Raw genomic sequence first — 25232 nt, forward strand, 5'->3', positions numbered from 1 at the left:
AAAATGTGTGGCAAGAAATAAAATCTTCAAAAGATGCACCACATCCTAAAAAATACTTTTGTGTGTTTGCTTCTAAAATGTGGTCATTTTGTGGGTGTTTCTACTGTCCTGGCACTCTAGGGCCTCCAGAATGTGATAGGTAGTTAGGAAATTAGATGTGTAATTTATGTCCCTTGCAAGCTTGAAGGTGCTTCTTGGATTTTGGGCCCCATTATGTGGCCAGGCTGCAAGAGACAAGAGAATATGACATATGTGATATTCCCACACTCAGGAGGAGCAGCAGAATGTGTTTTGAGGTGTAATTCTAAGTATACCCATGCTCTGTGTGAGAAATATCTTAATTGACAGCTGTGTGTAAAAAAAAAAAAAAAATGTTATTTTACCTCTTGATTTTCAAAAAAACTTGTAACAAAAATAGTGGCGTTTAAAAGACCCACCATGCCTCTAATTAAAAACGTTGAGGATATATCGTGCATTTTGGTCATTTTGTGGGCGATTCTCCTGTGCTGATACTTTGTGGCCTGCAGAAATGTGATAAGTAGCCAGGAAATTAGATGAATTTTTTTATGCCCCTGGAAAGCCTCAAGGTTCTCCTTGGATTTTGGGTCCCACTATGTATCTAGGCAGCAAAAAAGTCCTAAATGTGATATTCCCATAAATGCAAGAATGTGTCATGGTAAGTATGCCCATGTTGTGTGTGAGAAATAACTTGTTAAAATTACAATTTTGTACAATAAAGTCTAATTTTATTTTCTTTCATTTTCAAAAAAATAATGTGGCAAAATATTACAATTTCAATAAACTCACCATGCCTCTTACTAAATACCTTGGATTGTCTACTTTCCAAAAAGGGGTCATTTGGGAGGTATTTGTACTGTCCTGGCATTCCAGGGCCTCAAGTAATAAAATGGGCCATCAGTACATCAGGACTGATCAATTTTCAAATATATATCCCATGGTTTGTAGACTCTATAATCTTTACACAGACTAAATAACATACACTGTTTTGGGTTATTTTTTTACCAAAGAAATGTAGCAGAATACGTTTTGGCCTACATTTATGGAGAAAGATTATTTATTTGAAAAGTTTACAGAAGAAACTAAAAAAAAACGTTTTTTTTCAAAATTCTCAGTCTTTTTTCCTTTACAGGCAGTCCCTGGGTTATGAACACATTAAGAACTGTAGGTTTTGTTTGTAAGTGGAATTTGTTCGTAAGTTGGAACACTGCTTGTAAGTGTAACTTCCGCCTGTGCAGGGATGTGGGATGTTCCGGCGTCCACCTGTGCAGGGATGTGGGATGTTCTGGGCGCTTCTGGGGCTCCTCTGGCCATGCAGTACATGAAGTACTGCAGTGTGGAATGTGACAAGATAGCTGCTTGGAGGCATACAGGACCAGTGTGGACCACAAGCAGCCAGGACTGAGGCCGTTCGTAAGTAGGAGTCATTCGTAAGTCGGGTGTTCGTTAGTCAGGGACTGCCTGTATACAGTAAAAGATATTTCCAACATCCATGCCACTACAGTGCCCATCAGTGCCACTACAGTGCCCCACAAAAGTGTAATAAGTAGTCAAATTATATTTGGAATGTATGTCCCTGATGGTGCTCCCTACATTTTAGGCTGTATAAAAGTCTCACACATGTGGTATCTCCATACTCTGGAGGAGTAGCAGAATGTATTTTGGGGTGTAATTTTTGCTATGTACATGCTATGTGTTAGAAATATCTTATAAATGGACAACTTTGTGTTTAAAAAAAACTGCGTTCTCATTTTCTTTCCACATTTTCCAAAAACCAGTGGAAAAAAATGACATGTTCAAAAGAATCATAATGCCTCATAGATTATATATTGGGGTGTTTACTTTCCAAAATGGGGTCATTTTTTAGGCGTTTCCATTGTCCTGGTGCTCCAGGACCTTCAAAAGTGTGATAGGTAGTCAAGAAATTATATGTGTAATTTATGCTCCTAGAACGCTTGATGGTGCTCCCTGCATGTTGGGCCTCTGTATCACACATGTGGTATTGCCATACTCAGAAGGAGTAGCTGAATGTGTTTCAGGGTGTAATTTGTGGTATGCATATGAGAAATAACCCATTAATATGACAATTTTGTGAAAAAAAAAAAAAAAAGAAAAAAAAATCTTCATTTTGCAAAGAATTGTGGGAAAAAATTACAACTTCAAAAAACTCACCATGCATCTTACTAAATACTTTGGGCCATCTACTTTCTAAAAAGACATCATTGGGGGGGTATTTGTACTATACTGGGTCTCAAGAAATGAGATAGGTTGTCAGTACATCAGGTGTGATAAATTTTCAATGATTGGCACCATAGCTTGTGGACTCTATAACTTTCACACAGACCAAATAATATACACTGATTTGGGTTATTTTTTACCAAAGATATGTAGCAGTATAAATTTTGGCCAAAATGTAAGAAGAAAAATTACTAATTTGCACAATTTTATAACGAAAACAAAGAAAAATGTATTTTTTTACAAAATTTTCGGTCTTTTTTCATTTATAGCGCAAAAACCCAGATGTGATCAAATACCACCAAAAGAAAATTCTATTTGTGTGAAACAAAAGGACAAACATTTCATATGGGTACAGTGTTGCATGACTGAGTAATTGTCATTCAAAATGTCAGAGCACCGAAAGCTGAAAATTGGTCTGGTTAGGAAGGGGGTTTAAGTGCCCAGTGGGCAAGTGGTTAAAAAACTCTAGTTCATTTGGTAGAAAAAAACATATAGAATGTTTTTTGTACAAGGTTTAGATGTGTTTAGGAGAGTTTTACGGTTTTTCTGCCAGTAAGCTCTAATTGGAAACGCAAACTGGAAGGGCTTTTTCCTGCCTCTAAACGCTGAGCTCAAAATATGCCTGTAATCGTCCTAATGTGCATGGACACATAGGATAACATTGAGCTGCTTCTACAGGCAGAACACAAAACTCTTGCAGCAATTTTTAGGCTAGTGTGCATGGAGCCTTACAGAAACAACAAACTCAGGAGCAGAGCTAACATTAGAGCCAGTGCTGAGAGGGGGAGTGGGCTGCACAGGGAGGGGGATTAGTGAGGCATGACTGTCTCTTTCTCAGCAGATAAAAACTGGCAGCAGGAAGAGACCAGCTTTCAGTTGCTGGAGGAAGAGATACACAATTTTCATCCATCACTAATCTCCTCCCTGTGTGGGCTCCCCTGTGTGCTCGGGCCCCCTACAAGAGGACCGGTGGTCCCCCCCTATCAGCGGCCCTGTTGACATAGCTGAAACGCTGATCTAGCTCTTTTTCCTTCATTTTTGTTTTACACATTGATGTTTGTTTACATTTTCTCCTCTAGCAAGGATATAAAGATACAATGTATACTGCTCAAAAACACTTTGAAAACACATCAGATCTCAATGGGGAAAAATCTCATGTTGGATATCTATACTGATATGGACTGGGTTATATGTTAGGAACGAAAGGATGTCACATCGTTTGACGGAAATGAAAATGATCAACCTACAGAGGGCTGACTTCAAAGACACCCCTAAAATCAAAGTAAAAAAATTATTCAGCAGGCTAGTCTATTTTGCTTAAATTTCATGGCAGCAACTCAAAATGGTCCTCAGTAGTTTGTATGGCCCCCCATTTGCATGTATGCATGGCTGACAACTTCGGGGCATGCTCCTAATGAGACAATGGATGATGTCCAGGGGTAGTTCATCCCAGATCTGGACCAGGGCATCACTGAGCTCCTGAACAGACTGAAATCCAACCTGGTGGCATTGGATGGACCAAAACATAATGTCCCAGAGGTGTTCTATTGAATTTAAATCAGGTGAGCGTGGGGGCTATTTAATGGCATCAATTCCTTCATCCTCCAAGAACTGGCTGCATACTCTCGCCACATGAGGCTGGGCATCGTCGGGCACCAGGAGGAACCCAGGACCCACTGCGTATCTGGTATAGATCTGGCTCTGTAAATCAGCTCCCTCAGGGTCCAAGTCTCAGGCCTGTCGGCCTTCCCTGGAACATCATGGGCCATTCACCCTCTATCCGACAGTTCTTCAGAGGGGCAGCAAGACTCAGGCCCCAAAGGAGGCCAAGATTTCCCAAGTGGGATTTCCCCCTTGTTCTCGACTCACTGGCTAGACTTAGTACCACGGGAACCGTTCTGCTTTCTATCAGAGATCTTTCTGCAAGAGTCGCTTTCCTCGTGGCCATCACATTGGCCAAGAGGGCAGTGGTGGCTGGTGCTCAAAATTTTTGGTGGGGCGCAAGCAAACTGAAAAATTCTGAAAAATACTTTTAAAAAAATGCAGACACTGTGCCCATCAAATGCAGCCACTGTGCCATCAATTGCAGCCACTGTGCCCAGCAAATGCAGCCACTGTGCCCATCACATGCAGCCACTGTGCCCAACAAATAAAGCCACTGTGCCCACCAAATACAGCCACTGCACTGTACCCATCATATGCAGCCAGGCGTGTCCTCCTGCTGTCACTTTAACCAACCCCTCCGCGGCCGGTCCAGTGGCACTTGTGTGGCGGGGTTCTGCTCCTCTCCTGCAGTGATGGCCTCTCCTCCTCTGAAGGCAGTGGCAGGAAGCTCAGCTCCTCCAGCGGCTTCCTCCGCCGTGTCTCCTCTTCCACCAAAGCGTTAGGCATCCAATAGGATCGCCTAATGCTTTGGCCAATCGGGAGACAGGTCTCACTGACCTGCCTCCTGATTGGCAGGGAGGAACGTTAATGTGAAAATAGCGAAAATAAATTTGCTATGTCACACAACAGGGTGGGATCGGGATGCAGTGCTCTGCGCCTCGAGCCCACCCTATTTTGAAGCCTATTAAAGCCTCTGGCTCTAATCACGTGCTTCAAAATGCACAACTCCGCCTATCCCCGTCATAGTATTTCAGGTGACCGGCGTCCTGAAAGGGGCCGGGCACATGAATAGGGAGGGTGGCGGAGGTATCAAGGGGGGGTGGCGCCCGTGCGCCCACAATGCACGTGCCGCCACTGCAAGAGGGTCTCTGAGATCAGGTCCTTCGGTCATAAAGAACCATTCCTGTCTTTCTTTCTGGACCGGGTGGTCCTCATCCCTTTGCTCGGCTCAAATCCTAAAGTCACATCAGTCTTCCATGAGAATCAAGTAATTATCCTACCTACATGCAGAGCCCCAGGGACCACAGAGGCTCACCCACTGGATATAGGGGAAATACTGAAGGAATACCTGCAAGCTACTTCCTCGACCAGAACAATTGCGGCCTGGATCGTCCAAACCATCCAGCTGTCAGAAACCATGAATCAGACTGAGATAGAAGTACAGTTAAATCACACTTGTTTAATAATAATAAAAAAAGGTAAACAGAGTAAATGTAGTCAAAACATAGCCAGAGTTCAGGAACCGTGACTGATAGTCAGACAAGCTAAAACGTCAGGGAGCCAGAGATGAGCGTAGTAGAACAGCAAGCAGGATCTGGAGCCAGAAGGAATGTCACCCAAGCAAGTCTTTAACAGGAACACAGGAGAGCGTCTCTAGAGATGTGACCAAGGCGAAGGCAGAGATCATCTGGACTGGACGTCTTAAGTAGGCAGGACTGACGAGCAGGATATCATCAACAGGTGAGTCACTGTGGAGAGATAGGAGCTGGCAATTAGCCGACAGCTGAGCGTCCAGCTTTGAGAAGGAAGGACTGAGCCCAGCAGGCTTAGTAGACTAAGGGGTTGGCTCCTCCAGAGGCACTGATGGCACATTTAACCAGTGGCGGCCCGACACGTGGCTCCAGATGTCATCTGAAAAGCGGCCTCGTGGTCCTCCATTAATACAATTTAATGTCGCATTTTTGCATAGAACCTGCATTCTTATCGTCTGTAAACTTTGGTCTAAGAATCATGACGGTTGACGGGGCAAATTAAAAGTTTAGTTTTTACCGCCCGTGTGGTTTGGCTAGTTATTTCCCACACGTAGGCTGCCATGGAGTCCATCAGGAAAGGAAAATTACGGTAAGTATTTGATAGAACATTTTTGAATATGTTCAGGTATTTTAAAAAGACTTGCAGGACTTAAATGCCATTTTTATATGTGTGCGCTATAGTCTATTTTGTACTGTTTGTTGGTCTTATAGCAGCACCATCTTGAATGTAAATGCATTTTTAGGGTGTGCCCCCCCAGTCTGTTGTTAGTATAATAAAAAAGTCCCATCACTGGTGTCAGTGACATAAAAAAGAACACATCATTGGTGTCAGTTGGATAAAATAAATCCCATTGTTGGTGTCAGTGACATAAAAAAAACCTTATTGTTGGTGTCATTGAGAAAAGTCCCATTGTTAGTTTCAGTAAAAACAATGGGGTTGATTTACTAAAGGCAAATACACTGTGCACTCTGCAAGAGCAGTTGCTCTAGGGCTTAGCAAATGAGCAGAAGCTCTTCTGACCTCCATCATCCAATCATGTGCAAGCAAAAATGCTGTTTTTTTTTTTTTTCCCTTGCACGTGATTGGGTATTCTTTGCACAGTGAAGCTTTACCTCATTTGGTAAGCTCTTGATCAACTGCACTTGCAGATTACAACTGCACTTTGCAAATGCACAGTTTATTTGCCTTGTAAATCAACCCCAAAATGTAACCCCAGCTAGGATTGCCACCTCAACCCTTTAAAACCGAACACCTTTGAGTTACACAGGTTCTGAGGCTAATTGAATGCAGATAAGGTGGGTACAGAGATGTGCTGGGGGTTGGAGGTGAAGCGGGTACAGAGATGTGCTGGGGGGTTGAGGTGGAGTGGGTACAGAGATGTGCTGGTGGTTGGGGGGTGCAGTGGGTACAGAGATGTGCTGGGGGTTGGGGGGTGGAGTGGGTACAGAGATGTGCTGGGGGGTTGAGGTGGAGTGGGTAGAAAGATGTGCTGGGGGTTGGAGGTGGAGTGGGTACAGAGATGTGCTGGGGGTTGGGGGTGGAGTGGGTAGAGAGATGTGCTGGGGGTGGGGGTGGAGTGGGTACAGAGATGTGCTGGGGGTTGGAGGTGGAGTGGGTACAGAGATGTGCTGGGGGTTGGGGGTGGAGTGGGTACAGAGATGTGCTAGGGGTTGGAGGCGGAGTGGGTACAGAGATGTGCTGGGGGTTGGAGGTGGAGTGGGTACAGAGATGTGCTGGGGGTTGGGGGTGGAGTGGGTACAGAGATGTGCTGGGGGTTGAGGGTGGAGTGGGTACAGAGATGTGCTGAGGGTTGGAGGCGGAGTGGGTACAGAGATGTGCTGGGGGTTGGAGGTGGAGTGGGTACGGAGATGTGCCGGGGGTTGGAGGTGGAGTGGGTACGGAGATGTGCTGGGGGTTGGGGTGGAGCGGGTACAGAGATGTGCTGGGGGTTGGAGGTGGAGTGGGTACGGAGATGTGCTGGGGGTTGGGGTGGAGCCGGTACAGAGATGTGCTGGGGGTTGAGGGTGGAGCGGGTACAGAGATGTGCTGGGGGTTGGGGGTGGAGTGGGTACAGAGATGTGCTGGGGGTTGGGGGTGGAGTGGGTACAGAGATGTGCTGGGGGTTGGGGGTGGAGTGGGTACAGAGATGTGCTGGGGGTTGGGGGTGGAGTGGGTACAGAGATGTGCTGGGGGTTGGAGGCGGAGTGGGTACAGAGATGTGCTGGGGGTTGGAGGCGGAGTGGGTACAGAGATGTGCTGGGGGTTGGAGGTGGAGTGGGTACAGAGATGTGCTGGGGGTTGGGGGTGGAGTGGGTACAGAGATGTGCTGGGGGTTGGAGGCGGAGTGGGTACAGAGATGTGCTGGGGGTTGGAGGCGGAGTGGGTACAGAGATGTGCTGGGGGTTGAGGGTGGAGCGGGTACAGAGATGTGCTGGGGGTTGGGGGTGGAGTGGGTACAGAGATGTGCTGGGGGTTGGGGGTGGAGTGGGTACAGAGATGTGCTGGGGGTTGGGGGTGGAGTGGGTACAGAGATGTGCTGGGGGTTGGAGGCGGAGTGGGTACAGAGATGTGCTGGGGGTTGGAGGCGGAGTGGGTACAGAGATGTGCTGGGGGTTGGAGGTGGAGTGGGTACAGAGATGTGCTGGGGGTTGGGGGTGGAGTGGGTACAGAGATGTGCTGGGGGTTGGAGGCGGAGTGGGTACAGAGATGTGCTGGGGGTTGGAGGCGGAGTGGGTACAGAGATGTGCTGGGGGTTGGAGGCGGAGTGGGTACAGAGATGTGCTGGGGGTTGGAGGCGGAGTGGGTACAGAGATGTGCTGGGGGTTGGAGGCGGAGTGGGTACAGAGATGTGCTGGGGGTTGGAGGTGGAGTGGGTACAGAGATGTGCTGGGGGTTGAGGGTGGAGTGGGTACTTTGCCCTTTATGGAGCGGTAGATGTCAGCAGACCTGTGTCTGCTGACACCTGCCACCATCCAATCTGGTCCACTAAAAACAGACAGATGGGAGATCCATTCCCCATCCGTCTGGCGGAACGGATTCGATGGTCTGTTTCCATCCAAAAGCCCCATAGAGAGCAGCGTGTTGTGTCCATGTCCGCTCTACATCAGCGGACCGGACACAGACATGTCATCCTATTGCTCGGTGATAATCAGGGGAGAGATCCCCCACTGAGCAAAAGGATTCTGCTGTGTCAACTTTAATGTGATTCGCCAGGTGCCTGCCATCACACAAGTCCCGCCTCCTGGTTTTCTCTTTTGACAGACAGCACACTTGTCCAATGCCAGGGCTTGTCTGCTGTCTATCATAGGCAGGAGCCAGGTAATTTACCATATGATCCGCCACTCCGTGGATAGTGCATCAATAATCAGTCCTGATACTCCTCCTCTAAACGAGATAAAACGACAGCTTTCAGTTTCAGTCCGGGAACGGTCTACGAGACCCATAGAGAGGCCCAGAGACTTCAGCTGTGTAGTAATGATCTCAATGCCCTCTGCTAGGTTGAAGTCCATCTGGCACCACTGCAGGCTCACTCCACTCCTGCATATATCATTTGATGAATTAAGCTTATAAAATAGTTTACCATTTGCCAATAAAAAAAAAATGTCCCCGGATTTCACTTTAAAAATCTGGTCACCTTATTATATATACTGTTATATGTTCACTGTCAGAAAGAGGGTCACTGCTCCCAACATTGTATTTTGAGGCTGAAGTTCCTCTGAGCTCCACAAGGTGGTGATCTCACTTCTACTCAGACTGGAAATTTCAATGGACTACAGACAGGAAGTGATGTCAGGTGGTGACAGGAAGTGATGTCAGGTACAGACAGGAAGTTCCGGGTGAGAGGTGAGTAGGGTGAAAGTAGAGAGAAGACGTTGCTGGAAGTGGCAGTAGAGGAGGTAATAAGATCTTATTTTCTATTTACACCCAGTAACCCCCCGTCATGTCCGTCCTCTTCCTCCATAGTCACTGTGATGTCTTTTATCTCCAGCAGATGATGATACACACATATATAGTGTGGAAACCTAGATTAACCCCTTCAGGGGCAGAACATTTCCCCACTTACGGGGCCGGAACATTCTCTTAATTCTGGAGATGTGTCACCTTCTCACTGGAGATGAGATTAGGGTTGCCACCTCATCTCTTTAAAACTGAACACGTATTAATTACACAGGTTCTGTGGCCGATTAAGGTGTAATTAACCAGTTGCTGACCGCCGCACTCCGATATGCGTCAGCACAATGGCAGCGGTGGGCAAATGGGCGCACCTGTATGTCCCCTTTAAGAGGCGGAGATAACAGGCGCGCGTGCCCGCTGCTTACAGCGTGACCGGGACCGGCGATCGTGTCACGGAGCCTCAGAACGGGGAAGTGCCTATGTAAACAAGGCATTTCCCCGTTCTGCCTAGTGTCATGACAGAGATCACTGCTCTCTGTCATCGGGAGCAGTGATCACTGTCATGTGAGTGGAAGCCCATCCCCCCCACAGTTAGAATCCCTCCCTAGGACACACTTTACCCCTTCATCGCCCCCTAGTGATTAACCCCTTCACGGCCAGTGTCATTTACACAGTAATCAGTGCATTTTTATAGCACTGATCGCTGTATAAATGACAATGGTCCCAAAATAGTGTCAAAAATGTCCGATGTGTCCGCCATAATGTCGTAGTCATGATAAAAATCGCAGATCGCCGCCATTACTAATATTAAATAATAATAAAAATGCCATAAAACTATCCCCTATTTTGAAGACGCTATAACTTTTGCGCAAACCAATCAATATACGCTTATTGCGTTTTTTGTTTTTTTTTTCCAAAAATATGTAGAAGAATACGTATCAGCTTAAACTGAGGGAAATTTTTTTTTTTTTATATATATATATTTTTTGGGGACATTTATTATAGCAAAAAGTGAAAAATATTGCTTTTTTTTTTTCAAAATTGTCGCTCTTGTTTTGTTTATAGCGCAAAAAATAAGAACCGCAGAGGTGATCAAATACCACCAAAAGAAAGTTCTATTTGTGGGGAAAAAAGGACGTCAATTTTGTGTGCAGCGTCGCACGACCGCGCAATTGTCAGTTAAAGCGACGCAGTGCTGAATTGCAGAAAGTGCTCTGGTCAGGAAGGGGGTATTTTCTTCCGGGACTGAAGCGGTTAAAGTGGTGCTTAAAAATGGCCAATTCCTTTAACCACTTCAAGACCAAGTGACATTTGTTGTTTACATGTTAAAATCAGTATTTTTTTTTACTAGAAAATTACTTGGACCCCCCCCCCCAACATTATATATAATTTTTTTAGCAGAGACTCTTGAGAATAACACGGCGGTCGTTGAAATATTTTATTGATGTCTGCATTATGTTTACATACATCCCTGTCCACATGTATGTACATTTTATCATCTTATTTTGTATGTGTACTTACTGACCCAGCAACTTTCAAGTTTTATTGTTGCTCATTGATGTATAACATTTGTAATAAATCTTTGTATATTTACGTTCATCTGTGTTGTGTACATTGGCTATTATGCCTGGTAACTCACAATCATTGTTGTTACCGCTCAGTTACATAACATTTTGAAATGAATAAATTGATTTTGTCTCAGTGTTCACTGTGGACATTGGCTAAACCTCTCTCACCTCATCTAAAGTCCCAGGGCTATTTTTCTTTTTTTTTTTGTTGAAATATTTTATGTCACACGGTATTTGCGCTGCGGTCTTTCAAACGCAATATTTTTGGAAAAAAATACACTTCTCTGAATTTAAAGAAAAAAAACTAAACAGTAAAGTTAGCCTAATTTTTTTTTTTATAATGTAAAAGATGATGTTACACCGAGTAAATAGATACCTAACATGTTACGCTTTAAAACTGCGCACACTCGTGGAATGGCGACAAACTACGGTGCTTAAAAATCAACATAGGCGACGTTTTAAACATTTTTAACAGTTACCTGTTTAGAGTTACAGAGGAGGTCTTTTGCTAGAATTATTACTCTAACGTTCGCCACGATACCTCACATGGGTGATTTTAACATTGTTTACATTTGCCGGCGCGACTTATGTATGCGTTTTCTTTGGCACGTGGGGACGGGGGTGCTTTAAAAAAAAAACAGTTGTCTTATTTATTCTATTTTTTTTAGTTTTACACTGTCCCTTTAAAAAAAAAAAAAAAAAATTCTGATCACTTTTATTGCTGTCACAAAGAATGTAAACATCCCTTGTGACAGTAATAGGCATGTGACAGCTAGGGCTGGGAGATTTTCTAAAAAAAAAAAAAAAAAATGTTCGATTCTCTTTAAAAAAACTCGATTCACGATTCGAATCGAGTTTTTTTTTTTCCTTTGGAAACTGCGCCGGTCCCGAGGCGCTGCGGGCATGAGTTTTTAAGCGAGGCCGCGGCTTCGGCCTAGTCCGCGTCGTCCAGGCTCGCGGACTAGGCCGAAGCCGCGGCCTCACCTAAAAACTCCTTGCCCGCAGCTCTTCAGGCCCGGCGCGGTGTCAGCGCCGGTCCGGAGGCGCTGCGGGCATGAGCTTTTAGGCGAGGCCGCGGCTTCGGCCTAGTCCGCGGCGTCCGGCCGTAGCCGCGGACTAGGCCGAATCCGCGGCCTCGCCCTAAAAACTCATGCCCGCAGCGCCTCGGGACCGGCGCGGTGAAAAAAAAAAAAATCTAAAAAAATCGATTTGCTTAAATTTTGAATCGATTTGACCTCTCAACTCGATTCAAGATTTAAAACGATTTTTTTCCACAGCCCTAGTGACAGGTACTCTTTATGGAGGGATCGGGGGTCTAAAAGACCCCAAACCCCTCCTCTGCACTTCAAAGTATTCACAACGCCAAAATCTGCGCATTTTTTAAAATTGGCTGCCGAGTAAACCGGAAGTGACGTTGTGACTTTGCTTCTGGGTTACTCCATCGGAGACCCGATCAAAGACGATTCAGGCTTTGTTCGGGTCTCCGGCCAGCTGGCAGACGTGCCAGCTGGTTGCTCGGGTCTCCTGGTGGGACAGGAGACCCGGGCGGAGCGGCGGGAGGGGGCCGTCCGCCCCCGCTGCTTTTTATAACGGCCGAATGGCTATTTAGCTGCATCAGATGTTATCGCATAAAAGCCGACCGTCCGCTCTAAAAAACGGTGGTGCCTCTGGCTACAGGCATCACCCCAATACATCCACTTCCCCAAAATGACGTATAGATACGTTATTTGGCGGTAAGTTGTTAAACAACATGCCCTGGGGGGGGGTGTCCTAATCCCTGTGAAGGGGCACCTCTGTCATGTACAGAAAGTGCTGCAGCAGCGCTGTTATTTACAAAGGAATCCTTTACAAATGTCGGCAAATGACATTTCATTGCTGGCTACTTTAACCACTTCTATACCGGGGCACTTTCACCCCCTTCCTACCCAGGCCAATTTTCAGCTTTCAGTGCTGTCGCACTTTGAAGGACAATTACGCCGTCATGCAACACTGTATCCATTTGACATTTTTATCATTTTTTTCACACAAATAGAGCTTTCTTTTGGTGGTATTTACCCACATGGCGTCCACCCAGCGTCAAATGACGGCTGGGCGGTGCGGCTCTCGTTCTGGGTGGACGTCACAACGGCGTCCCAGAACGACCGCTCTCGCACGCCCCCATGGGTGCGCAGCGTGCCGATCGCGCCGTGTTGCTAGGACATGATCCATATTCCCATCGCACACGTTCCTGGTATAAGCTCTAAAGATTTGGGTGCTGCAGCAACAACCAGCTGGATACTGGTTCAAGTCACAATGTAGATACTTGCCAGCACACCAAGGCTCAGCACAAGGTGGCGTCCAAACGGTTTAGTTGATTGCATGATCTCAACACAAAGAGGTGTGAAACCGTTTGGACGCCACCTTGTGCTGATCCTTGGTGTGCTGGCAAGTATCTACATAGTGTTGCTAGGACACGGCGCGACCCCGATCTGTGTTAAGAGCCAAGACCGCGGCTCTTTAACCATGTGATCGACTGTGTCCAATCACAGCCATATAAACACGGAGATGCCGGTAATCGGCGCTCCTCGCCTCACACTGACAGAGTGTGAGGAGAGGAGTGCCGATCAGCGGCATCTCCTCACAGGGGACAGCTAGGTATGTAATCAGGGCACTGATCTTCAGAGCCCTGGTTACAATTAAGTGCCCACCAGTGCCAGCAATCAGTGCCCACAAGTGCCAGAAATCAGTGCCCATTAGTGATGCCAGTCAGTGCTGCCCATCACTGCTGCCCATCAATGCCGCCTGCCAGTGTTGCCTATCTGTTAATTAAAAGAATTTAAAAAACAAATTGGGTAGAGACCCCCTAAAATACATCCCATACCCTATAAGTCAGGTATGAATTTTTGGGGGGGTACCCCGCTATAAAAAAAAAAAAAAAGGGATTAAGTACCCTTAAAAATCCATACCAGACCTTATTCCAAGCATGCATCCTGGCTGGCCAAGAAAAGGGGGGGGGGACATGTTTACCCCATCTTCCCTGAACTATACAAGGTCCCATTCCCTCAGCATGGGGGGGGTGCCTTGCCATGGGATGCCACAAATGCGTTGACTCTCATATATAGAAATGGTAGAAATGCAGCTTCTATATATGATTTTTGGCTCCCACCGAATGGGCAGAAGTTTAAACGTTTGGACCAAAGCATCAGCTCATTCCTATTTCTCACCTTAGCAGTCTCATGTAACTTGGAATGAGATTGGATTTGGGTTATACTGAAATTTTACCCCAATCGCAAGGATTTGAATTTTGGTTTAATTTGTGGTTGATTCATTTTGGTTCTCATCCATAATTTCCTGTGCAGTGTTTGAGCATGGTCAGCAGACTCTCAGCAGCCAATAATGGGGAGAGGTGTGTAGGCAGGTGCCTACTATTGGGGCACACTACATGTCATTGTATTATACTATATTGTGTAAAGTGCGTGTTAGTGAGATTCTATGTACAAGGGTGCCCAGGGAGGAAGGAAGGGGTTAGGATAGCTAGCTCCCAGGTGTTCGTGGTCCTGCCTCTGTGGCCCATCAATACAAGGGGAAGTAACCTTCAAGAGCGCCAGCCTCTGGAGATGCTCTTTCTCATGCGTGTCAATTAAGTGGATGTAAACCCTCTCCTATACCCAGTGAAGTGAACAGCCTCAGATGATGCACAGAGATGAAACAAATCCTCCTACATAAGTTTTTCATGTATATCTGCTGTCTTCCCCTTTCTACACTCTTTGGAAAGTGCACATCATGTTGGTAATCTTTCTTCCTGTTTCAGCAGCACATAGGGGTGGGTGGGGAGTCTGGGCCTACACTGTGTAAGAGCTGATTGAAGGAAAGGCACCCCCCCCTCCCTCCACATAGGCAGAGGAAGGAAGGAACATGTAGAGCTGTAGTCTGAATAGACAAGCTCTCTGCTAATCTACCTCTAAGCTCCCTCCCTGACACACATTTCCAGCTGCTGTTATCTCCTGTGTCAGAAGTGACTCTGACTCTCTGCTCACCTCTGTACCCCCAACCCCCCCCCCCTCTGCTCAGCTCTGTACCCCACCCCCCATCTCTGCTCACCGCTGGACCCCCAAACCCCTTCTCTACTCACCTCTGTACCCCAAACCCCCTGTCTGCTCCTCTTGTATGACAAACCCCCCTGTCTGCTCTCCTCTGTATCCCAAAAGCCCCCTGTTGGCACACCTTTTACCCAACTCTCTTTGCTAACCTCTGCAAGCTAATCTCCACCTTGGAAAGAAAGAAAAATGGCGGCACATCCAGAAGTAAAAAATCAAAAGAATTTAAACATCAATCCAAAAAAGGTGCTCAGTGGACGCGTTTCACACAGACGTGCTTACTCATCACTTCCGCAGCTTATCAGATCCTCACAGGTGGCTTTGAGCAGTGTGTTCCTAGCTCTTTCTCTCACCCAATCTCCACCTTCCCTTCTGATCCAGCCCCAGGGACTGGAAGGGACTCTTCCACTACAAACTACAAGGCTGTGTCTAATTAGGGAGCATGTGGCTGGGCTAGTGAACTGCAAGAGCATAGGGCTGGTTGTCAGGTGTAACTCTGTATCAGCGCCAGGTTGCAGAGTCAGAACCTCCTCCTCCATCCCATGTCGTCCTCCTCCTCATTCCCATGTAATCCTCCTCTTCCAGTCCCATCTCCTCCGTCCCGTGTCATCCTCCTCTTCCAGTCCCATCTCCTCCATCCCGTGTCTTCCTCCTCTTCCAGTCCCATCTCCTCCATCCTGTGTCCTCCTCCTCTCTCAGTCCCATCTCCTCCATCCCATGTCCTCCTCCTCTTCCAGTCCCATCTTCCTCCATCCCATGTCATCCTCCTCTTCCAGTCCCATCTTCCCCATCCCATGTTGTCGTCCTCCTCTTCCGGTCCCATCTTCCCTATCCCATGTCATCGTCCTCCTCTTCCGGTCCCATCTTCCCCATTCCATGTCGTCGTCCTCCTCTTCCGGTCCCATCTTCCCCATCCCATGTCGTCGTCCTCCTCTTCCGGTCCCATCCCCTCCATCCCGTGTCCTCCTCCTCTTCCAGTCCCACCCCCTCCATCCCGTGTCTTCCTCCTCTTCCAGTCCCATCTCCTCCATCCTGTGTCCTCCTCCACTTCCAGTCCCATCTCCTCCATCCCGTGTCCTCCTCCTCTTTCAGTCCCATCTCCTCCATCCCATGTCCTCCTCCTCTTCCAGTCCCATCTTCCTCCATCCCATGTCCTCCTCCTCTTCCAGTCCCATCTTCCCCATCCCATGTTGTCGTCCTCCTCTTCCGGTCCCATCTTCCCCATCCCATGTCGTCGTCCTCCTCTTCCAGTCCCATCTTCCCCATCCCATGTCATCGTCCTCCTCTTCCGGTCCCATCTTCCCCATCCCATGTCGTCGTCCTCCTCTTCTGGTCCCATCTTCCCCATCCCATGTCGTCGTCCTCCTCTTCCTGTCCCATCTTCCCCATCCCATGTCATCGTCCTCCTCTTCCGGTCCCATCTTCCCCATCCCATGTCGTCGTCCTCCTCTTCCGGTCCCATCTCCCCCATCCCATGTCGTCGTCCTCCTCTTCCGGTCCCATCTTCCCCATTCCATGTCGTCCTCCTCCTCTTCCGGTCCCATCCTCCCCATCCCATGTCCTCCTCCTCTTCCAGTCCCATCTTCCCCATCCCATGTTGTTGTCCTCCTCTTCCGGTCCCATCTTCCCCATCCCATGTCGTCGTCCTCCTCTTCCGGTCCCATCTTCCCCATCCCATGTCGTCCTCCTCCTCTTCCGGTCCCATCCTCCCCATCCCATGTCCTCCTCCTCTTCCAGTCCCATCTTCCCCATCCCATGTTGTCGTCCTCCTCTTCCGGTCCCATCTTCCCCATCCCATGTCGTCGTCCTCCTCTTCCGGTCCCATCTTCCCCATCCCATGTCATCGTCCTCCTCTTCCGGTCCCATCCTCCCCATCCCATGTCATCGTCCTCCTCTTCCGGTCCCATCTTCCCCATCCCATGTCGTCGTCCTCCTCTTCCGGTCCCATCTTCCCCATCCCATGTCGTCCTCCTCCTCTTCCGGTCCCATCTTCCCCATCCCATGTCGTCCTCCTCCTCTTCCGGTCCCATCTTCCCCATCCCATGTCGTCCTCCTCCTCTTCCGGTCCCATCTTCCCCATCCCATGTCGTCCTCCTCCTCTTCCGGTCCCATCCTCCCCATCCCATGTCGTCGTCCTCCTCTTCCGGTCCCATCTTCCCCATCCCATGTCGTCCTCCTCCTCTTCCGGTCCCATCTTCCCCATCCCATGTCGTCCTCCTCCTCTTCTGGTCCCATCTTCCCCATCCCATGTCGTCCTCCTCCTCTTCCGGTCCCACCTTCCCCCATGTCGTCCTCCTCCTCTTCCGGTCCCATCTTCCCCATCCCATGTCGTCCTCCTTCTCTTCCAGTGCCATCTCCTCCATCCCATGTATGCCCAGTGCCACCTCATCAGTGCCCGTCAGTTATGGAGAAAAATTACTTATTTACAAAATTTACTGAGAGAAACTAAGAAAACCTTTTTTTTTTTTCAATATTTTTGGTCTTCTTTTTTTTTTTTTTTTTTTTTTTTAGGAAAAAATAAAAAACGCAGGAGTGATACCACCAAAAGAAAGCTCTATTTGTGTGAAAAAGATGATAAAAAATTCACATGGTTACAGTGTAGCATGACCGCGCAATTGTCATTCAAAGTGTGACAGCGCTGAAAAATGGCCTGGGCAGGAAGGGGGTGAAAGTGCCCTGTATTGAGGTGGTTAAAGAGACACGCCAGGAAAAACTTTTCTAGTAGTTCATAAAAATGGTTACAAATGTAACGATGCAACCAGTAAAACCCATAAATAGCTTGCTTGTATAGACTAATAATTCCAGTATATATAATGATGCTAATTCCTATATGTGTAATAACAAAATGGCCAATATGTGTATCTAGTTGTAGAAACCACCTAGCACAAGCACTTTATTAGCAATATGTGATTAATGAGTAAATAATAAGGATGAGCTCCGGCGTGTTCGCATGGCGCACGTGCCGAGCCCGCCAGGAAGTCGGCACGGCGCAGCGCTAATCACAGGCAGGGAGACATTTCCCGATCTCTGCAGCCGCACATCGGGAAATGTCTCACTGCTTGTGATTAGCGCTGCCCCGTGCCGACTTCCTGGCGGGCTCGGCACGTGCGCCATGCGAACACGCCGGAGCTCATCCCTAGTAAATAACATGCCTTATTTTAGACCCACTGACATCATCACTGGATCTCTGTGCCTATCTATGCAATGCAGGCAGATCATGGTGGGGGGGGGCCACGAGGTACTGTATGTAGCTTCCTCGTACCAGCACAGCACCCTGCCTCAGTACTATGTGTATTGTAGTAAATACAATTGTAGTAAAAAAAGGGGGCAAGATTAGGAATAAAACAGACAGAACTATATTTTGCCTTCCCTGGTTCTTCCCTTTCCCCAAAAGGTGGATGGAAAAAACCTTTCCATTTTCATTACATGCCTTATTTCATCCCGCTAACACAGAATATACGGTACCTCTATGTCCAGCATGATAGGAAAGAGCTGGCTGTGTGCCCAGAATGCTGAACTTATCTCTATGTACCCGTAAGAATATGGTCAGAGTCAGGGCAGCCATCAGAAATTCTGGGGTCCCTTACCCAACTTTTAGGCCTGGGCCCCCCGGACCTGACCACCAACATTTCCCAGGGCCCGCCCACTGCCCGTCCCACTGGCCATCCCACGAGTCCTTCAGTGCACCCACTTTTATTGCACTCTTACAACTTAATATATCCTCCTCCTCTAGGCCCATCTTCTCCTCCTCCAGTCCAATCTCCATCCTATGTCCTCCTCCAGTCTCATCTCCTCTCCATCCCATGTTCTCCTCCATCCCAGGCCTTCCTCCTCCAGTCCCATCTCATGTCCTGCTTGGGGAAACTCTGTTTACTGGGGGGGTAGGGGAGAAGGGCGGGATCTGTGTACTGGGGGGGGGGGGGGGGTGGTGAGAAGGGCGGGATCTGTGTACTGGTGAGAGAGGAAGAAGGGGGGATCTGTGTACTGGTGAGAGAGGGAGAATGGGGGGATCTGTGTACTGGTGAGAGAGGGAGAAGGGGGGGATCTGTGTACTGGTGAGAGAGGGAGAAGGGGGGATCTGTGTACTGGTGAGAGGGAGAAGGGGGGATCTGTGTACTGGTGAGAGGGAGAAGGGGGGGGAATTGTGTACTGGTGAGAGGGAGAAGGGGGGATCTGTGTACTGGTGAGAGGGAGAAGGGGGGGGGGAATTGTGTACTGGTGAGAGAAGGAGAAGGGGGGATCTGTGTACTGGTGAGAGAGGGAGAAGGGGGGGGATCTGTGTACTGGTGAGAGAGGGAGAAGGGGGGGATCTGTGTACTGGTGAGAGAGGGAGAAGGGGGGGATCTGTGTACTGGTGAGAGAGGGAGAAGGGGGGGGATCTGTGTACTGGTGAGAGAGGGAGAAGGGGGGGATTTGTGTACTGGTGAGAGAGGGAAAAGGGGGGGGGGTCTGTGTACTGGTGAGAGAGAGGGGGGGGGGGTCTGTGTACTGGTGAGAGAGAGGGAAGGGGGGATCTGTGTACTAGTGAGAGAGGGAGAAGGGGGGGATCTGTGTACTGGTGAGAGAGGAAGAAGGGGGGGATCTGTGTACTGGTGAGAGAGGAAGAAGGGGGGGATCTGTGTACTGGTGAGAGAGGGAGAAGGGGGGATCTGTGTACTGGTGAGAGAGGGAGAAGGGGGGGGATTTGTGTACTGGTGAGAGAGGGAAAAGGGGGGGATCTGTGTACTGGTGAGAGAGGGAGAAGGGGGGGATTTGTGTACTGGTGAGAGAGGGAAAAGGGGGGGGATCTGTGTACTGGTGAGAGAGAGGGAAGGGGGGGATCTGTGTACTAGTGAGAGAGGGAGAAGGGGGGGGATCTGTGTACTGGTGAGAGAGGAAGAAGGGGGGATCTGTGTACTGGTGAGAGAGGAAGAAGGGCGGGATCTGTGTACTGGTGAGAGAGGGAGAAGGGGGGATCTGTGTACTGGTGAGAGAGGAAGAAGGGGGGGATCTGTGTACTGGTGAGAGAGGGAGAAGGAGGGATCTGTGTACTGGTGAGAGAGGGAGAAGGGGGGGATCTGTGTACTGGTGAGAGAGGGAGAAGGGGGGGAGCAAAGAGCTCTGTACTAAGGGGTGGAGGAGCTTTATAGTGGTGTTTTGTCCAGTGATGTCACTGACGCAGGGATATTTTTCTCTTCAGTGACATCACCATTGCAGGGACATTTTTTTCTTCCAGTGACACCAGCAACTCGGGGACATTTTCTCCTTCTAGTGACACAGCCAACCCTGTGCCATTTTTTCCTTCCAGTGACACCACTTACTCAGTGCCTTTTTTTCTTTTTGGTGTCACTGCAAACGCAGACACACTTTTTCCTTTTAGTGACACCACTGACTTAAGGGCATTTTTTTCCTTTGCCAATGTTAGCCCGATATTTGTGCACAGATGTTTAACTTTTCATCACTGGTAATTGCATGCTGCAAACATTTTGGTGCTTGCCCCTATTGGTCCTCCCTCCGGGTCAAGGGGACATGGGGTGCTGGGGGGGGCACAGTTTGCCATCTTCGCCCTGGGCACTGTTTCACCTTGTCCTGGTAATGGCTGCACACATACAGTAGCACGGATCTAGCAATTTGGCACCATAAATGTGAGATAATAACATAAGAACAGAGACACTTCTGTCACCAGACTTCAGATATATACTGAAGCTACAACATTTAAACTGTTAGAATACGGGAACATTTGCCTAATAGTCTCTGTTTCGGGTCTGGATGAAATACAGCAACAGCAGCTCCTGTATGGAAGGTCATGTGGCCAAATTCTGTGTCTACTTCCTGCAAACTCCTCTTTATACTGTAAGATATCGCATTCCTCCAATCTGATGTTTCTGTTCCAGTTAGCAGTGGCAGGAAGTACTGGTCTATAACCAATTATCTCTGTGATGTTTACCAAGCAACAGCTATTTTATAAATTGGGACAATGGAAGGAAGCAGCTCCTACACATGTGCCAATTCCAACTGGGGATAGCCCACCTATTAATCTCTTTCATTCCCATCCTAATATTGCACAACCAATACAGCCCAAATAATTCTGTCTACAGGAAAACCTGTATATATCACATGACCACGCCAATGAGGATGGAGGTGGACTGGAGTGACATGACTGAGAGGATTCTAAACCTCACCCTGGAGATCATCTACCTGCTGACCGGAGAGGTGAGGAGGTTCTGGGAGGTCACATGACATCACTCTTATCTCTATTAAGAAAATACAGACCTGACCGGAGAGGTGAGGAGGATTCTGGGATTTTGACAATAATATTGTTTTTGTTGAATACAGAGTTTTCCTCTTGTGAAGTCAGGTGATCATATGACCATCACAGTGCCTCCATGTGACTCCCTAAAACCTGAGAGACACAACATGCAGAAGATTCTAGAAGTCACCAAGAAGATGATGGAGCTGCTGACAGGAGAGGTGAGCGGTGCTGGGAATTCTGGGACATTATCCAGTAACAGACAAGGGATGTGTCTGGATGGTGACTGTATCATTGTGTGTGTCAGGTTCCTATAAGGTGTCAGGATGTCACTGTCTATTTCTCCATGGAGGAGTGGGAGTATTTAGAAGGACACAAGGATCTCTACAAGGACGTCATGATGGACAATCAGCCGCCCCTCACATCACCGGGTAAGAGGAGACTTTATTGTAAAGGAGAGAGCAGTACGGAGGATCCACCTAGATCCCCCATCATCTGATAAACACATAGAAACAATGTATTCAGTCAGTGTGTGTGTTTCCTACAGATGGATCCAGTAATGGGAACCCACCAGAGAGATGTCCCCGCCCTCTGTATTCCCGGGATTGCACACAGGAAGATCACATCATCCCTCACCATCATCAGGTAGATGAGGAACAATCTCTGAATTATTAGGATCTGTACATTATCTGCATTGTTACAATTTCTGTCATTTTTATTGTATATTCAGAGTGGAAATCTGAGAGATTCTAACGTTGAGATTAAAGAACAGATAAAAGAGGAGACTGATGGGGATGAGGTGATGGAGGCATCAGAGTCTCTAAAAGGACACAAAGATCTGTACCAGGACACCATAGTGGAGACATCCAGCTACAGAAACCCTCCAGAGAGATGTCCCCGTCCTCTGTATTCCCGGGATTCCACACAGGAAGATCACATCATCCCTCACCATCATCAGGTAGATGAGGAACAATCACTAATAGTATTATTAGGATCTGTACATTATCTGCATTGTTATTATTGATGTCATTTTTATTGTATATTCAGAGTGGAGACCTGAGAGATTCTAAAGTTGAGATTAAAGAACAGATAAAAGAAGAAGATGATGAGGATGATGTGATGGAGGAGTCAGAGTCTCTAAAAGAACACAAAGATCTGTACCAGGACACCATGGTGGAGACATCCATCTACAGAAACCCAACAGAGAGATGTCCCCGTCCTCTGTATTCCCGGGATTCTACACCGGAAGGTCACGCCATCCCTCACCATCATCAGGTAGATGGAGTTGAGGGTCTGGAACATAAAGTGATTGAACACTCTGACGTGTGGTGACGATGTGTGGACTCTACAAGGTGATATTTTCTATGTGATCTCACATCATAAATACTTCTATGTTACAGATGTTATTTTCTGCCATTCTGTTGGTTTAGGGTGAAGATCTGACGACCGTGAAAGTTGAGGATGAAGTAGAAGAGACGTATGTGAGGGATGATCAGCAATATACGGAGGAGGCTGGAATGACGAGGACATTCAAAGAGGAGGACACTCCTACAGACATCAGCACAGGTGAGCCATACTATATTCTTCCCTTATCTCTGCTCTGTAACTGCTCGCTCATTGGTCCAGAGTATGGTTGGAGAGGAGTGTTATCAGCCAATAATAGGTTGATAATAGTCACCAATACTTGTCCTGCTCATTAGATCTTCTTCTCTCTCAGATAACCCACTTCTCTGTGCTGCAGACACAATTTGTGTACTCAGACATGATTTATGCAGATTCTGGGAGTCAGCTGGTAGTTTTAGGCACAGTATCTCAGATATGATTACACAGATTGTGACTTTCAGAGGTTGGTCCCTCTTCTTTTTAGCAGACTTATACCTAAATGTTAACAATAACTCTATTGACAGTCTTGCTGGGATGAAAAGTAAAGAGAAGGGATGTGTTTTAGGTTTGGTTCTAATTGGGCATGTTTGCTGGTGTTCTAACAACCAGCGAGTCATTATTGTCTGGCCTCTAGGGTCATATATAAATTTTAAGGGGGGCCATAAAAAAAAAAAAAAAATCCCTGGCCTGATGATATGGGAGTCTGCAGGTGGGGGGGGGGCTTGTCAGAATCTGGAAACCCCTTTTAAAAATTAAGGTAGGCCCCAGAGACTGCCCCCCCCCCCCAATGAGTACCCCTAATGTTAAGTAAATAAATCTGCACACCCACTTTTTTTAGAAGTCTTTTATTTTAAAAACGATCCCATGATGTATAACTATCACCGCTTATGATGTCATGCAATGCAGATCCACAAAGTTTTTCTTGGTTTCTGTTATAAAATTTTGTAAATAAGTACGTTTTCTCCTTCACTGATGGGCGCTGATGAGGCTGCACTGACGGGCACTGATAAGGTGGCACTGGTAATGAGGCACAAATGTGCAGCACTGATGGGCACTGATAGGCGGCACTGATAAGTGCCACTGATGGGCACTGCTAGGCGGCACTGATGGGCACTCATAGGTGGCACTGAAGGGCACTGCTAGGCGGCACTGATAGATGGCTCTGATGGGCAGCACTGATGAGGAGGCACTGGCAGGCATTACTGCTGGGCACTGATTGGCACCTGTAATGGGCACTGGCAACACTGGTGGCCCTGGGTGGGCATCCTTAGGGGGCCTGCGCTCATAATCAATCAGCGCAGCCCCCCCCACCCCTCGTCAGGAGAGCATCCAATCCGATGGCGGGCAGGAAGTGGTTAACAATGAATGACACCTGTTGACGCGCTGCAAGAAAATTGGCGACGCGTCCAATCCCATCACTCACTTGCTGCGAATGACAGCTCCTGGGCCCTTCAACTGAATGGAAACATAGGCAGAATCTCTCTCGGGTGATGTTATTGACCAGATGTAAACATGACCATATTTGGTCAATGATGTCACAGGGGATCCTGATTGACATCATTGACCTAAATTGATCATGTCCATAATGGGACATTTACAGTGGAACCTTGGATTGCGAGCATAATCTGTTCCAGGAGAATGCTTGTAATCCAAAGCACTCGCATATCAAAGCGAGTTTCCCCATAGAAGTCAATGGTAACGAAGATAATTTGTTCCGCATTGACTTCTATTGCATGCAATACCGCATGTGGCCAGAGGTGGGGGGGGGCACCGGAGAGCCTTGGAAATACTTGGGGACAGCTCGGCTGAACTCGGAAAGGCTTGGAAACACTCGGGAACGGAGTATTTCCGAACGGCTCAGAACCGTTCCGAGAGTCACCGGCGCTCCCGCACCTCTGTCCAGATGCAGTCCCGTACACCACGTGTTTCTCGTTTTGCGAGACAACACACGCAAACTGAGCCAGAATTTAAAAAAAAAAGTTGCTCTTCTTTTTAAACGCTCGTTAACCGCGTTATTCGTTAACCAAGGTTCCACTGTATATCACCCATGATACCCCCCACCCATCTGGTTAAATTCAGCTAAGGCTGTCATTTGTGGTGAGCAGTTGTCAGGAGTGGATCGTGTTGGCTGTTTTTTTACTCTTTTGGGGTTCACCGAGAGTCGTTCATCATGATTGACCTGTAGCTGCATTGCTGGACGACATGATTGATGATGGATTTTCAGTGTAGTGTGTTTTTTTTTTTTTTTAACCACTTGATCTCCGGGAAGGTTTACCCTCCCCCCCACATGACCAGCCAATTTTTTGCTATTCAGCACTGCGCTACTTTAACTGGAAATTACTCAGTCATGCAACAATGTACCCAAATAAAATTTACATCATTTTTTTTTCACATAGTTTTCTTTTGGTGGTATTTGATCACCACAAAGAGGGGGTGGGGCTGGGTCGTGGAGCTGTGTCTGAATGAACAGGGAGTTGTGACTCGGCTCAAGTGCCCCCATAGCAAGCTGATGACTGTGGGGGCTCTTGCTAGGAGGGAGAGGCCAGGGAAGCGGAGGATCCGGGCTGCTCTGTGCAAAAAAAAAAGAGACTTTACAATCACTTTAACCACCTTGATACTTCGCACTCCCCCCCCCCCCCCTCCTTTCCTGCCCAGACCAATTTTCATTTTTTTTCCCACAATCAGAGC

General features: G+C 47.6%; 2 protein-coding genes across 3 annotated transcripts in view; both read left to right on the forward strand.

Moving 5' to 3' along the window:
* Window positions 1–25232, forward strand: part of LOC141121617 (uncharacterized) — a 185561-nt gene that overhangs the window by 60339 nt on the left and 99990 nt on the right. The gene's annotated exons all lie outside the window — the stretch shown is intronic.
* LOC141121585 (uncharacterized) overlaps window positions 1–25232 on the forward strand; it is a 46141-nt gene that overhangs the window by 14168 nt on the left and 6741 nt on the right. The window contains exons 1-8 of one of the 2 annotated variants that reach the window (XM_073611219.1): window positions 9213–9290; window positions 21010–21124; window positions 21248–21382; window positions 21469–21592; window positions 21709–21806; window positions 21892–22119; window positions 22209–22436; window positions 22592–22727. The exons of the other annotated variant lie outside the window; for it this stretch is intronic. Of the exons in view, the coding sequence (XP_073467320.1) occupies window positions 21029–21124; window positions 21248–21382; window positions 21469–21592; window positions 21709–21806; window positions 21892–22119; window positions 22209–22436; window positions 22592–22727 (1045 nt within the window). The 5' untranslated portion in view covers window positions 9213–9290; window positions 21010–21028. Of the gene's footprint in view, window positions 1–9212; window positions 9291–21009; window positions 21125–21247; window positions 21383–21468; window positions 21593–21708; window positions 21807–21891; window positions 22120–22208; window positions 22437–22591; window positions 22728–25232 lie in introns of those variants that run through there. 2 annotated transcript variants of the gene reach the window in all.

Source organism: Aquarana catesbeiana, unplaced genomic scaffold (genome assembly GCF_042186555.1).
Source record: "Aquarana catesbeiana isolate 2022-GZ unplaced genomic scaffold, ASM4218655v1 unanchor226, whole genome shotgun sequence".
In the NCBI taxonomy this organism is placed as follows: Eukaryota; Metazoa; Chordata; class Amphibia; order Anura; family Ranidae; genus Aquarana; species Aquarana catesbeiana.